Below are 14,185 nucleotides of genomic sequence, written 5' to 3'. Positions count from 1 at the left end.
GAGGGGGCAACTTCACCGTCTCCAAGGTTAAGGGGTTGTGGGTGGGCACCTCATAGCAGACATTATGGACAGAAACTCTCCCCTGAGCCTAATTTAAGGTGTACTCCCCCGGTGGTAAACAGTGAGCAGCTGGCCATCCTGCAGCAGCTCCCACTGCTGCTGGTGATGTCCGAGCTGGTCATTCTGGCCAGAGACTTCAACTGCCTCATTGATGTGGATGGACAATGTGGACTGGCTAACAGCAAACTGGACTCCACAATCGATTCCTGATGGAAACAGTTAAGCTGCACAATGTTTTCAGCCCTCCTGCAGATGGAGTGCAGCACAGATACACCGGCTCATGGCTAGGTGGGTCTATCCCCTCAAGGATAGATTTCCTGTTTGTATCTCACGCGTTCTCGGTCAGGTCTACTGATGTCAAGGCGATGTTCTTCTCTGACTGCTGCCTCCTGCTGGCCAACTGTCACCTACAGGGTGACCAGCGGGCTGGCAAGGGAACATCGAAGCTCACGATGAAACTGTTGACCCCAGAACACATAGAGGAGCTCAGAAGAGATTACACAGGTTGGAGAACCGTGAAGCCCCTCTTTGACCAGCGGGTTGGTGGGAAGCAGTCAAAGGAACATCAAGCAGTTCTTTATCCTCAAAGGTGTTCAGAAGGTGAGAGAGAGAGAGAGAGGTGGGCGAAACTGTCAAACCTCCAGAAACCATGCAGACTGCTCCTGCTGCAGATGATGTGGATTAATGTCAAGTCGGATCTGCAGGAAGTGAAGAGCCAGCAAGCCTCGCTCTTTGCCTCGGAGGCCTCCAAGATAATCTTCCAGTCCAGGGTCCGCTCAGTGGAGCAGGATGAGACACACTCGCATTTCTCCTTCCAGCAGGTGCACAGCGAGAGGTCTGTACTCGGCAACCTGGAGGAGGTTGGTCATGTCATCTCACGCTAACATCATGAGGATCAGCAAACCCTTTGATGCCAGTCTGTATGACACAAAGCCCACAGGCAGTGCAGCCTTCTCGTCATCCCCATCCTCTATCATGGAAGTCTTAGACGACAGCACTCAGGGGAGGCTGGACCAACTGTTATCTCTGGACGAGCTGATCAAGGCCCTTGAGTCCATTGAAAAGAATGAAACTCCCAGAAGCAATGGTCAGGTGCAGGGTGTGGAGGTCAGGGGGCAGGGTGTGGAGGTCAGGGGGCAGGGTGCGGGGGTCAGGGGGGAGGGTGCTGCATCTGGTCCCTGTGATTTCTGACCCTGACCCTGAGCCCGGGTCTGGGTCCAGTTTGAAGCCGATCTTGAGTTTCATACAATTATAACGTCTAGGTCTTGGAGTTGTGACTGAAATTGTTTTTGACTGTTAGATGAGTGTCTTATTTAACTATATTTAACAAAATCTGATCTTAATCATTAACTCAATGTTCCAGTATTGACGAGTCTGGAATACATAAACTGTGGATTTTGAAGAAGTGAATTTGAAACAAATTAGTCAAGCCAACCAAACTGTACCAATGTAAGTGACATAAAATCCCATTCAAACTCATAACTTTAAAGTCTAACTGTGATCGGACCTGAGTATTTAATTCTGGAATTCTTAAAGCCCACTGACTCACACTCAGTGCCAGGGTTAATGCCAGACCTGGAGAGATGATCGTGCACATTCTACATGTTGTTAACGTTGAATTTTGAAAATCAAAAGCTTTTTGGTTAGTCTATTAGATAAGCAACATGCATCATATGCTTGATGTTAAACTGATATTCTTCTAAATTATTAAAAATAATGCCTTCAGCTACTGGCCACAGCTCCTTTGACTACACTTTCCTAATCAGTGAGCTGTATGAACCAGACCTACAAGGGCATTAGAACACCACAAACTGCAGGTCCCCCTCCAAGGTACACTCCATCCTGACCTGGAATGAATGTTATTCCTTCACTGTCACTGTATCTAAATCCTAGAACACCCTCCCTGTAAAGACGGGGTGTATCTGTTCCAGTCGCACTGCACTAATTCAAGAAGGAAGCTCACAGTCAGCACCTTCCCAAAGGGGAATAGAGTTGGACCCTGCAGTAATACCCACATTGTGGAAATGGATTATAAAACTATCTATGTCCCCGTTCTGCTGTCTCCTCCCCAGTATAGCATTGAAAGGACAGATGGGTAGGAAGCATCAGTGGGACAGGAAGGCTGCTATAAACTAGACTCACAGTAACAAACACACAACTCATGATGCAATTTTTATTCTTGGCTGAGAAACTAAGTCAGTACAGTCCTCATTGGCTGTGATCGCACCTACAAGCAGATTGAGGCACTACATCCACTCCCAGACAGGATCCGTGGAGCAGCGATAGACTCTTTTAGTGGCAGCTGGGACGCACCAGTTTGTAGGAGCAAAGGAAAGTCAGTTTCAAGTTGCAAGACGCATCGTTCCAGTAAAGTGAGTTGTCTGAAGGAAAGAAAGAAGAGTTCAGTAAATGAAACAACTATTTCTGTGATTGATTCGGTTTCTGTTATCAGGAGCACCAATGATCTTGTTCTTATTTACGATATTTGTCATAATCTTAAATTTGTTGGGTCAGTCACAATGAGAAAAATAAATTGTATGAAACTTGTGCTACTGAAAGATCAATTGGTTTGATGATGGTTTCACTATTCTCTGAAGGGATGAGTGTTTGGATTAAATATTGTGAGGGTTGTTACTGTATCTGGCTGAAGTTCTGATTTAACACAGACACAGTGTGTAATGATTGTAACAATGTCAGCCAGGTGGACTTAATAGAATAAGAGTTCACTGATTGGGCTGTTATTCTGGATCAGATGTTCTCAGGGAAATGCACGACAGAAATGTGGAGGTTGTTTCGGAAGCATCTGCTGATACTGCTGGACAGGGTTTGTCCCACTGAGGCAAGGAAGGGATGCTAGGGTGAAGGAACCTTGGGTGACAAGGGATGTGGAACATCTAGTCAGGAGGAAGAAGGAAGCTTACTTAAGGTTGAGGAGGCAAGGATCAGACAGGGTTACACGGTAACCAGGAAGGAACTGAATGATGGAGTTAGGAGAGCGAGAAGAGGGCAAGAAAAAGCTTTAATGGGTAGGATTAAGGAAAACCATTAGGCAATCTACACTTATGTGAGGAATAAGAGGATGGCCAGAGTGAGGAATATGGAAGGAACTTGCACCTGGAGTCAGAAGAAGTAGAGGAGGTCCTAAATGAATCATTGGCTTCAGTATTCACTACTGAGAGGGACCTTGATGTTTCTGAGGATAGCATGAAACAGACTGATATGGTAGAATAGGTTGATATTAGGAAGGAGGATGTGCTGAAAATTTTGAAAAACATAAGAATAGATAAATCCCCTGGGCCAGACAAGATATACTCTGGGTTTCTATAACAAGCGAGGGAAGAGATTGCTGCACCTTTAGCGATGATCTTTGCTTCCTTACTGTCCACTGTTGTACCAGATGATTGGAGGCTCAAAAATGGCATTCCCTTGTTCAAGAAAGGGAATAGGGAGAACCCTGGGAATTACAGAACAGTCAGTCTTACATCAGCGATGGGCAAAGTATTGGAGAGGATTCTGAGAGACAGGATTTATGGTTACTTGGAAAACCATAGTTTGATTGGAATTAGTCAGCGTGGCTTTGTGAAGGGCAGGTCATGCCTCATAAACCTTACTGAATTCTTTGAGGATGTAACAAAACACATTGATGAAGGTACAGCAGTGTGTGTGCTGTACATGGATTTTAGCAAGGCATTTGATAAAGCTCCCCATGGTAGGCTCATTCAGAAAGTAAGGAGGCATGGGATACAGGAAAACCTGGCTGTCTGGATATAGAAGGGCTGGCCCATAGAAGACAGAGTGTGGTGGTAGATGGAAAGTATTCAGCCTGGAGCTCGGTGACCAGTGGTGTTCTGCAGGGATCTGTCCTTAGACCTTTGTGATTTTTATAAATGACTTGGATGAGGAAGTGGAAGGGTGGGTTAGTAATTTTCCCATGACACAACTGTTGATGGAGTGGTGGATAGTGCGAAGGGGTGTTGTAGGTTGCAACGGGATGTTGACACGATGCAGAACTGGGCTGAGAAGTAGCAGATGGAGTTCGAACTGGAAAAGTGTGAAGTGATTTATTTTGGAAGGTTGAATTTGATTGCAGATCACAGGGTTAAAGGCAGGATTCTTGGTAGTGTGGAGGAACAGAGGGATCTTAGGGTCCATGTCCATAGATCCCTCAAAGTTACCATCGAAGTTGATAGGTTTGTTAAGAAGGCGTATGGTGTGTTGGCTTTCATTCACAGAAAGATTGAATTGAAGAGCTGTGAGGTTATGTTGCAGTTCTAATGAACTCTGGTTAGACCACACTTGGAAAGCTGTGTTCAGTTCTGTTCACCTCATTATAGGAAAGATGTGGAAGCTTTTGAAAGGGTGCAGAGATGATTTACCAGGATGCTGCCTGGACTGGAGGGCATGTCTTATGAAGAAAGGTTGAGGGAACCAGGGCTTTTCTCATTGGAATGAAGAAGGATGAGAGGTGACATAACAGGGGTGTACAAGATATTGAGAGGCACAGATAAAGTGGATAGCCAGAGACATTTTCCCATGGTGGAAATGTCTATCATGAGGGGGCATAATTTTCAGGTAATTGGAGGACAGATCTCAGAGGTAGGTTCTTTCCACAGAGAGTGGTGAGTGTGTGGAATGCACTGCCAGTGGTGGTAGTAGAGTCAGATACATTAGGGATAATTAAGTGACTCAAAGGGCTTTGAGTCAGTTCTCCTGCTCTCGGATGCTGCCCGACCTGCTGTGCTTTTCCAACACTACACTCTCAACAGAGAAGATAGTACAATGAAGGTTAGTCTGATCTTAGAGTAGGACAAAGGGCTGGCACAACATTGAGGGCTGAAGAGCCTGTATTGTGCTGCACTGTTTTCTGTTCCATGCTCTTGGATCAAGCAGGGAGCCCTGGCTGACAGGTAAGAACAGGAGTGTCAGATGTCCTGTATACTCTGAGAGCTGACTTTGAGGGAGCTGGATCAATATTAAGGTCTCTCCAGCTGGAAATAATAGGTGACTTGGTGATGGGGATACCAGCCTCTGTGGAATTATTCCAGAGTGCACGGGAGGTGTGGTCACCTTTTGGCAATAAGCCACAAGGTTATGCCCAAAACATTGATTTTCCTGCTCCTCGGATGCTGCCTGACCTGCTGCGCTTTTCCAGCAACACATTTTTCAGCACAAGAGTAAGCTTGTGAAGTAATCCTATTCATACTTCGACTTGTAGTGTGCTTTTCATTAATAAAGGACAATTGAGTCTATCTCATTGTAGATAGACAGAGTAAACCAGACAGATCAGGATAGGTAGGAATAAAAGCCGTCAAGGTGTAGAGTTTGTAAATAGCCTGGGAGACTTTCTAATTTTACTCTGGACTGAATTCTCCTGTGTGTGTGGACAGCAAAGATTCATAACAGAGTTAAACAGTCTCAAGGACGGTGCCAAAGACTTCAGGTAATAGGAATGGTCAGTGGGATTTCAGTTTAGAATAATCTATCTGGATTAATTAGTTTTGAATCAGGGAGTCAAATCCTGTCAAGATGGGGAGGGGTGTGTGTGGTACATTAGTAAAGTGAGGGCTGGATCTGGGATGATTGATACTGTTCCTCAGAATGTTGTGTACTGCTCACTGGGAGCACGGCTGCAGCCTGGTATGTGTCAGAATCAGTTCATTAAATGTGCACCAGTTCCAAGGCTGGTGTTAGTGTAACCATGTCACTGTGGAACCCACAGAGGCAGGCATTTGAGCAGAAGGAGAAAACTTTAATGTTACTCCCGGGGGATGCTCTGTTCTCCAAATCTCAGGACCCCTTACTCTCCTCCTTTTAACAGTTTTACTTACAAAGTGACTGTCAAGCAGCAAAAGTAGAGCCCTGTCAAAATCTAATCCAATGAACTGTTTTCCAGGAAACATTTTCCTGAAGGTCAACCTTTCTATCACACTGCAATGCATTGACTTACTTAAGAAAGCGTGCACACACTTCTCCTTTGGATTTTTATGACTGGGTTCATCTTCAGCCCAAAACATAAAATCTGATGCAGATCCATCATTCCATAGGAAAGTCCCCTCCTGTGGAAGTAAAATCAGATCATGTAAAATATGTAACTTTCTCACCTTAATAATATGATGCAATAACAGGAGCAACATTACCTTGTGGATGTCACTCAAACCGATCCAAGTTGGGACATCATTATTTTGGGAGTTACGTATCATTCCTGCAAGAACATTATTCTGCTCCATCCAGTGCAGGGAAGCAAGATGGCCGCCTGGAGCCAGATCTCGGCAGTGCAGCTTGAGAGTAAATTACAAAGTCAACTTGTCACTTGTTAACATTTTTACAAAAGCTATTAGAATGAGACAATTCACGAGGTTCTAAATTGCAACTCTTATGAAGACAATAAAACTACAACCCCATGATTGCGTGGACACAAGGACCTGATATGGGCTGACTCCAAACTTCAGTGAATGGTGCCACACTGAGGCTGAGGATTTGGGAACAATCTCATTGTGGCTTCAACCCATCAGATAGAAATGTCAGCAGCTTCTGTGTAACAGCTGATATTGGGCTGGGCTTGTGCTCGAACGCTCTGTCTGTGACACTGTGTTTCCTGTTCTCCCCAAGTTTTATCCACACACAGCTGTCAATCCAGATGTGGACAGTCACTGCAGTCCATGTCACTGTGCAGTGATCACATTGACAGCAACACATTTCTCACAATAACAGACTACAGCACATCGATGCTTGTCAACTTTAGATCGTATTCTCAGGAGATCATGTGACTCAGTGATGGTTTCTTAGGAATTTAACAGGTTGTTGATGTAGGGATTGTAAAGTTACACAATGAGTGATTCTGGTTCAAGCTCAAATGCACAGACAATGGATGATGGAGAAGGGCAGAATCTTGTCAGGGCCTGAACCACATGATATACGGTGAGAAATGTGGCAGAAACATGTGAGAGGTCCAGCAAGGCCTATCCTGATATCAGGAACAACTCTCTGCAACTTTAAACAAATTGCTCAACAATGAAGTGAGATTCTCACTGGGTTGTGGTAAATTGCCTGTGTTATGGACCAGGCCAGATCCCCTCAAAACGTTTCAAGAACGTAGTCCAGACCCTAAAGTTGCTGGTTGTTTTAGGCAGGTCTTTGTGGATATTCCAGGAGTGATGCAGCTGGCCCAACCACTCAGTTTTAAAGAAAGCAGAATTTATTTACAGATTACTGAATGAAACATGAACAAAAGAGAACAAAATTTCAAATAACATAATCCATCTGAAAACCCAATCAGCTCCTTGGCAACATAATAATGCTATTCCAAATACTTACAATATCCCTTAAACACCCCATTGGCAAAACAGGCAAGTCAAACACAGGTTCCGACAGGAGAGAGATGTCAGAGAGAGAGGGTCAGCATGGAGCTGTGTCTTTGACCAGCAGCTTCAGACAGACAGTTTGCTAAAACCAAACCAAACCAGACCCTGAACTGGGAGAACTGGCCACTCCCCTTTCATTGTACAACTGTTTTAAAAGAAATACTTGAAAGACTTCTCAAATAGATATTTCCAGTCATATCAGAACCTCTGCCTTTATTACCCCTTTTGAAATAAACCAAGGACAACATAATCTTGTTAAAAGAGCAGCGTTGTCACACCTTCTGTCCCTAATATAAAATCTGTCAATATTTGAAGATGGCTTCATTTTAAAACACCTTAATATTAAATTGTTAGTACACTACAACACGCAGATACATTACATTGACGATCAACATGCAAGCATGCACTACTATATTCCATTTCAGTCTGTTTGCTCCTGTCACCGAATGTCTCTGTTTCTCCTCCAACCCATCGGCAATCACGTTTTCCTGTCCTGACACATGCACAATTTTCAAATTGAACGGCTGTAACAACAAACTCCATCTAAGCAATCTGGAATTTTTGTCCTTAAATTTCGCCACAAACATCAGTGGGTTCTGATCAGTGTATATGATTGTCTCAGATACATTACTGGTAACATAACAATCTGAGCTGAGAGGACACCTTTTGTTAGAAAACCTGAAGCTATCTTGAGAATGTGACTTGAAAAGAATTCTGGGATTTACAAACTCAATGACCAAAACTAACAAACCCATTCGAAAAGATGAGAGACTTAATCTGAGTTTGTTTAAAGTATTTCAGCTGCATGGCACTGTAATCTTTTGCTGTAAATTCGGTGTCTCATGGTCCTGCTTCACAACCACCTGATGAAAGAGCAGCGCTTCGAAAGCTAGTGCTTCCAAATAAACCTGTTGGACCATAACCTGGTGTTGTGCAATTTTTAACTTGGTGATATAAACTTTCAAATGTTGTAACACCAACATCAAGTTCAGAGTTCCCTTCTCAACTTTGAATATTTCTACTGATGAATGTTCAATTTCCTGGAGAAATAACTGATAGATCTTTCTGTCTTCTCGTTGTCTTCCTGTAAGAACACAGCATCAACACCCATTTCACTCACATCGATACTCATCTTGAATGGTTTTGTGTAATTTGGTGCGGCTCACACTGAGGCAGTGGTTAACACAGCTTTAAGACTGTCAAATGCCTTCTGACAGTTTGCTGTCCACTGAAACTTCTTGACTTTCTTTAGCAGTTCAGAGAGTGGAGCAGCCACACTGCTAAAATTCGGCATGGATATCCGATAAAATCCAAGAATTGTAGTACTGCTTATTTTGTTGATATATGAACCAGCTCACAATCATCAGCCATTTCAGTTGCTCATCATGCCGTTTTAACTCTCTGCTCTTCCACATGAGTTCTCACAAACTCAGAAAGTGAATTTTTGAATTCCTCCAAAATAATTGATTCTCAAAGAGCATCATAGATGGATAAAGGCATTAAAAATAGAGCATACCCGTGAAAATTACTTTGTTTGATCCTTTCAAACTCAATGTAGGTTTCACCAGGATCTTTCCTTAGATTCCTGAAATGCTGTCAGTGGGCTTGTGACACAAACTTATATGCTCTTACAGTGTGTTAAGACAGACCCGCGGGGTCCCGTCTTTGCGTATTCTTTCGGAAGGAGAGACTCACACTGGCAACTATGGTTAGACGCAGACAGCAGTTTATTCACAGAATCTTAACTGGTACAACGAATCTACAAGCATGCATTCGTTGGAGAAGGCGTTCTGTCTTCTTGTTCAAACTTGACACAATTATACTTAGCGCTGCCTGGAGTCCCCGGTCAGTTCGCCTTCCCCATTGGTCCATTCATCTGCGCGCGCTGAGGATCCGTCCTCCTATTGGCCACATCGAAGTGCCTGTCCAGCTCCTGCTGTGCTTGACAATGGCTCAGCCATCCCCGGGAGCGGTTCCGATCCCGTATTCAATAGTTCATTGTTTCAAGGAATTACTATGCGTCTAACAGGCTAGCCATTTTCAATAGTTTCAGTTTAACTAAATTGACAATTACACTTATCAACTTTAGACTTAAATAGAGCCATTCACACGTAACAGTTACAGGTTCCGATAGAGCAATTCACACTTGTCTGACAGTTAAGATTCCGATCGGTTTCTTTATTAATCCCGAGTTTCGATGGAGCAACTGATACTGGCTGGTATTTACAGGCTCCAAGATTTAATTAACATTATGCATATCCCTTACAAGCTCCAGCAGTCATGCAATCGCCTGCAGTACAGTGTCTGTCTTCACCTCCTCATATGCCCGAGATACCTCCCCTGATAGTGATGCAAAGCCCTCATGAGCTCTACCTGCAAGTTTTGTTTGGATCAACATAACCCACTTGGTCACTGGCCACTTCATTTCTTTAGCCACCTTCTCAAATGAGATGAAAAAGGCTCTTACATCCTTCTCATCAAATTTAGGCAATGTTTGAATATATTTAATCAGATCCCGAACAGGCCTTTGGTTGTCATGGGTTTGCTCATCCTCACACTCTTCCTGACTAATCTGACCCTCAGCCTTCATCTCCATCCTTTACAGCTGACTTTCCTGTCCAAGTGCCAATTTATGAAGTTCAAATTCCCTCTCTTTCTTCCTTTCCTCCCTCTCCTTTTCTCTCTCTTCTCTCTCTTTTTTTTGTTCTGATTAAGTGATTTGTTATTTGTCTTTTGCCTTTAACTCAAGTTGTTTCATTTTCAGTTGAATTTTAGTCATCTCCAAAGATGGTGTTTCCTGCAAATTTAAATGCTGAGCTGTTGATGTAATTATCTCCCCTTTCCTCATGTAAGGAGGCAGCTCCAACTCCAGCTTGACTGCTAATCCCAGCAGCTTTTCCTTGTCCATCTTATGTAAAACCCACAAAAGTCACTTCTTCCACCCCCAGAAAACTCTGAGTGACGGTAAGCACCATTACTGCACCAAGCACTCTTTAAACCAACCGAATTCAACACTTGGAACAAAAGACACTGACACGTAGCACTTGCTTCCTATGAGTCCAGTAACCCGAATCCCAAATTGGAACAATAGAATAAATCCTGCAAAGCGCCCCCAATCTGTTATGGACCAGGCCAGACACCCTCAAAACATTTCAAGCAGGTAACCCAGACCCTAACATTGCTGGTTGTTTTAAGCAGGTCTATGTGGATATTCCAGGAGTGATGGGGCTGGTCCAACCACTCAGCTTTAAATAAAACAGAACTTATTTACACGAGTGAGTGAAATAGAACAAAAGAGAACAAGATTTCAAATAACATAATCCATCTGAAAACTCAATTGACTCTATGGCAAATTAATAATATTGTTCCAAATACTTGCAATATCCCTTAAGCATCCCGTTGGCAAAACAGGTAAGTCAAACACAGGTTCTGACAGGAGAGAGATGTCAGAGAGAGAGAGAGGGTCAGCATGGAGCTTTTTCTTTGACCAGCAGCTTCAGACAGACAGCTTGCTCAAACCAAAGCAAACCAGACCCTGAACTAGGAGAACTGGCCACTTCCCTTTCATGGTACAACTGTTTTAAAAGAAATACTTAAATACCTTCTCAAATAGATATTTCCAGGCATATCGGAACCTCTGCCTTTATGACCCCTTTTGAAAAAAGCCAAGGACAACTTAACCTTGTTAAAGGAGCAGCATTGTCTCACTTATTAAGGAGGACTAACCCTTGTTAAGTGCACATCTTGCCTAATTGACCTGCAGCGTCCCATCCTACCACTGGCCAGGAGTAAACAAGATGCTGAAAATTCAGAACACGGAGAGCGAATAACTGGCGACTTCAATTCACTGCTTGCTCCGTTAGGACCTTCACATTGGACATCTTGCTCAAATATCTCTTGGCATCTTCCATGGGCACTAGCAAAATGTTCCCATGTCTGCAAGTACTAGTATCTGACGTGTCTGTGTCTAAAATCCTTCATGGTACAGCTCCAATCCCATTACATTGTGCTTCTGCCTTTCAATGCTGCACCTCAGCAACACACTGACATCTACCATTGTAATGCTGCAGCAAAGACATTGTGTGCTCAGGGACACATACCAGCTGCTGGACTGCACCAGGATGCATCTTCAGCCGGTTGGCTCTCTGTCTGAGTGCTCACTCACTGACCCTAATTGGATGGAAACAGACAAACAGAGAAGATTGATGCAGGGATTGGCCATTTGGGCCTTTGAATGTACTCTGCCGTTCAATGTAAGGACCATTCAGGAAGGTTTCTTGACACAATTTGTGACCAGTCCAACCAGGAAAAGGGTGATACTGGACCTGGTTTTCGGAAATAGTCCAGCCAGCTGAGCGAAGTTTCAGTGGGGGAGCATTTCGGGAATAGTGACTATAATACTGTGTGTTTTAAGATATTCATGGATAGGAGTAACAGCAGTCCTCAGGTGAAGCTGTTAAATTGGGGGAAGTGACCTACAACATCAGTAGGCAGGAACTGGAGAATGTGGATTAGAGGCAGCTGTTTGAGGGTAAATGTACATCGGACACATGGGAGTATTTGAAATGTCAGTTGATAAGAGTTCCGGAGTAGCACATTCCTGGGAGAATAAAGGATAAGTACAACACGTTACATGAACCTTGGATGACCAGGGACGTTATGACCTTGGTCAAAAAGTAAAAGGAAGCGCGTGTAAGATCTTAGGAGGATGGGAACTGATCAAGCCTTTGGAGCATATAAGGAAAACAGGAAAGAAATTCAACCAAGAATTAGAAGGGCAAAAAGGATACAACTGTTTGAGGGTAAATGTACATCGGACATGTGGGAGTATTTGAAATGTCAGTTGATAAGAATTCCGGAGTAGCACATTCCTGGGAGAATAAAGAATAAGTACAACATGTTACATGAATCTTGGATGACCAGGGACGTTATGACCTTGGTCAAAAAGTAAAAGGAAGCGTATGTATGGGAACTGAGGAAGTCCTTGAAGTATAGAAGGAAAATAGGCAAGAACTTGAACCAGGAATTAGAAGGGCAAAAAGGAATCATTCACAAACAGGATTAAGGAGAAGATATGGCTTTTTGTACATATATAAAAAGCAAGAAGGCAGTAACCAGGGAAAGGGTTGGCCCACTCAGGGACACAGGAGCGAATCTACGTGTGGAGCCAGAAGAGGTAGGTCAGGTCCGAAATGAATATTTTGTGTCAGTATTCACCAAAGAGATGGAATTGGTGGATGATCTTATGGAAGGGAGTGTTGAGTTTCTCAGCCAAGTTACTGTTAAAAAGGAAGTTGTATTATGCTTCTTAAAAAGTATTAAGTAAAGGAGCCCCTGAGTCCTGATAGAATCTATTCCAGAATGTTGAGGGAGACAAGAGAACAAATCACTGGAGTGTTGACAGACATCTTTGTATCCTCTTTGACCCCAGCTGAGGTCCCAGTGGACTGGAGAATAGCCAATTTTATTCCATTGTTCAAGAAGGATAACAGGGATAATCCATGATATTACTGACCTGTGAGTGTCACCTCAGTGGTAGGGAAATTATTGGAAGAGATCCAAAGGGACAAGTTCCATTGTATGTTGAAACAAATGGATTTATTAGTGATAGACAGCATGGTTTTAAGGTTTTAAGACATAAGGAGTAGAAATTAGGCCATTCAGCCCATCGAGCCTGCTCCGCCATTCAATCATGGCTGCTAAGTTTCTCAACCCCCTTCTCCCACTTTCTCTCTGTAACTGTTAATCCACTTGATACATAAAAATCTATCTATCAGTCTGAAAAATATTCAATGACAGTATATTTTGTGCGTGCGAAATCATGCTTTGCTAACTTGACCACGTTTTTTGAGGTGGTGACAAAGATGATTATTGAGAGACATGTGGTTGCTGTTGTCTACGTGGACTTCAGTAAAGCCTTTGACAAGGTCCTTCATGGCAGATTGTTAAAATGGTGAAGTCACATGGTACCGGGGTGAGCTGGCAAGATACATACAGAACTGGCTTAGTCATAGGAGACAGAAGGTAGTGGTGGAAGGATGCTTTTCGGAATGGAGGGCTCAGATTGTGGTGTTCTACAGGGATCATTGCTGGGACCTCTGCTGTTCATGAGGTGCACACATTATTTGGAGGAAAACGTAGCTGGTCTAATGGGTAGGTTTGTAGGCCATACGAAGATTGGTGGAATTGCAAAAAGTGAGGCGGATTGTCAGAGGAAATAGCAGGTGTTAGATCAATTGGAGACATGGGCAGAAAAGTGGCAGATGGCATTTAATCCAGAAAATTGTGAGATGATGCATTTTGGAAAGCTAAGAGCAAATGGAAATTAAACAGTGAATGGCAGAACCTTTAAGAGGATGATTATGCAGAGGGATCTGGGTGTGCGGGGCCACATATCACTGAAAGTGGCAGAGGAGGTAGATAAGGTAGTATGAAAGGCTTATGCCATGCATGCCTTCATTGGAAGGGGCATTGAGTATAAGGATAGAGAAGTTATGTTGCAGCTTTTTAAAATTTTAGTTAGGCCACACTTGGAGTATTGCATACAGTCCTGGTCACCACACTACCAGAAGGATGTGGACGCTTTGGAGAGGGCATAGAAAAAGTTTACCAGGATGTTGCAAAGGTATCGTGGATTTTAGCTTTGAAGAAAAGTTGGATCGACTGGGTTTGTTTTCACTCGAACACAGGAGGTTGAGGAGTGACCCGATAAAAGTTTGTAAGATTGTTAACAATGTGGATAGAGTGGAAAGTATGAAGCTTTT

The 14,185-nt window shown here is 43.4% G+C and overlaps 1 protein-coding gene across 1 annotated transcript in view; it reads right to left on the bottom strand.

Annotated features, from left to right (window-relative positions):
- Positions 1–2,219: 2,219 nt before the first annotated feature.
- The window catches only part of LOC122561774 (lectin-like), a 14,046-nt gene continuing 2,080 nt past the window's right edge, over positions 2,220–14,185 (bottom strand). Inside the window, exons 2-4 of the mRNA XM_043713908.1 lie at positions 6,198–6,338; positions 6,008–6,116; positions 2,220–2,441 (exon numbers count right to left, since the gene is read on the bottom strand). Coding sequence (XP_043569843.1) covers positions 2,353–2,441; positions 6,008–6,116; positions 6,198–6,338 — 339 coding nt within the window. The 3' untranslated portion in view covers positions 2,220–2,352. The remainder of the gene's footprint in view (positions 2,442–6,007; positions 6,117–6,197; positions 6,339–14,185) is intronic.

This window comes from Chiloscyllium plagiosum, chromosome 23 (assembly GCF_004010195.1).
Source record: "Chiloscyllium plagiosum isolate BGI_BamShark_2017 chromosome 23, ASM401019v2, whole genome shotgun sequence".
Lineage (NCBI taxonomy): Eukaryota > Metazoa > Chordata > Chondrichthyes > Orectolobiformes > Hemiscylliidae > Chiloscyllium > Chiloscyllium plagiosum.
This window is presented reverse-complemented; position numbering and strand designations above follow the sequence as displayed.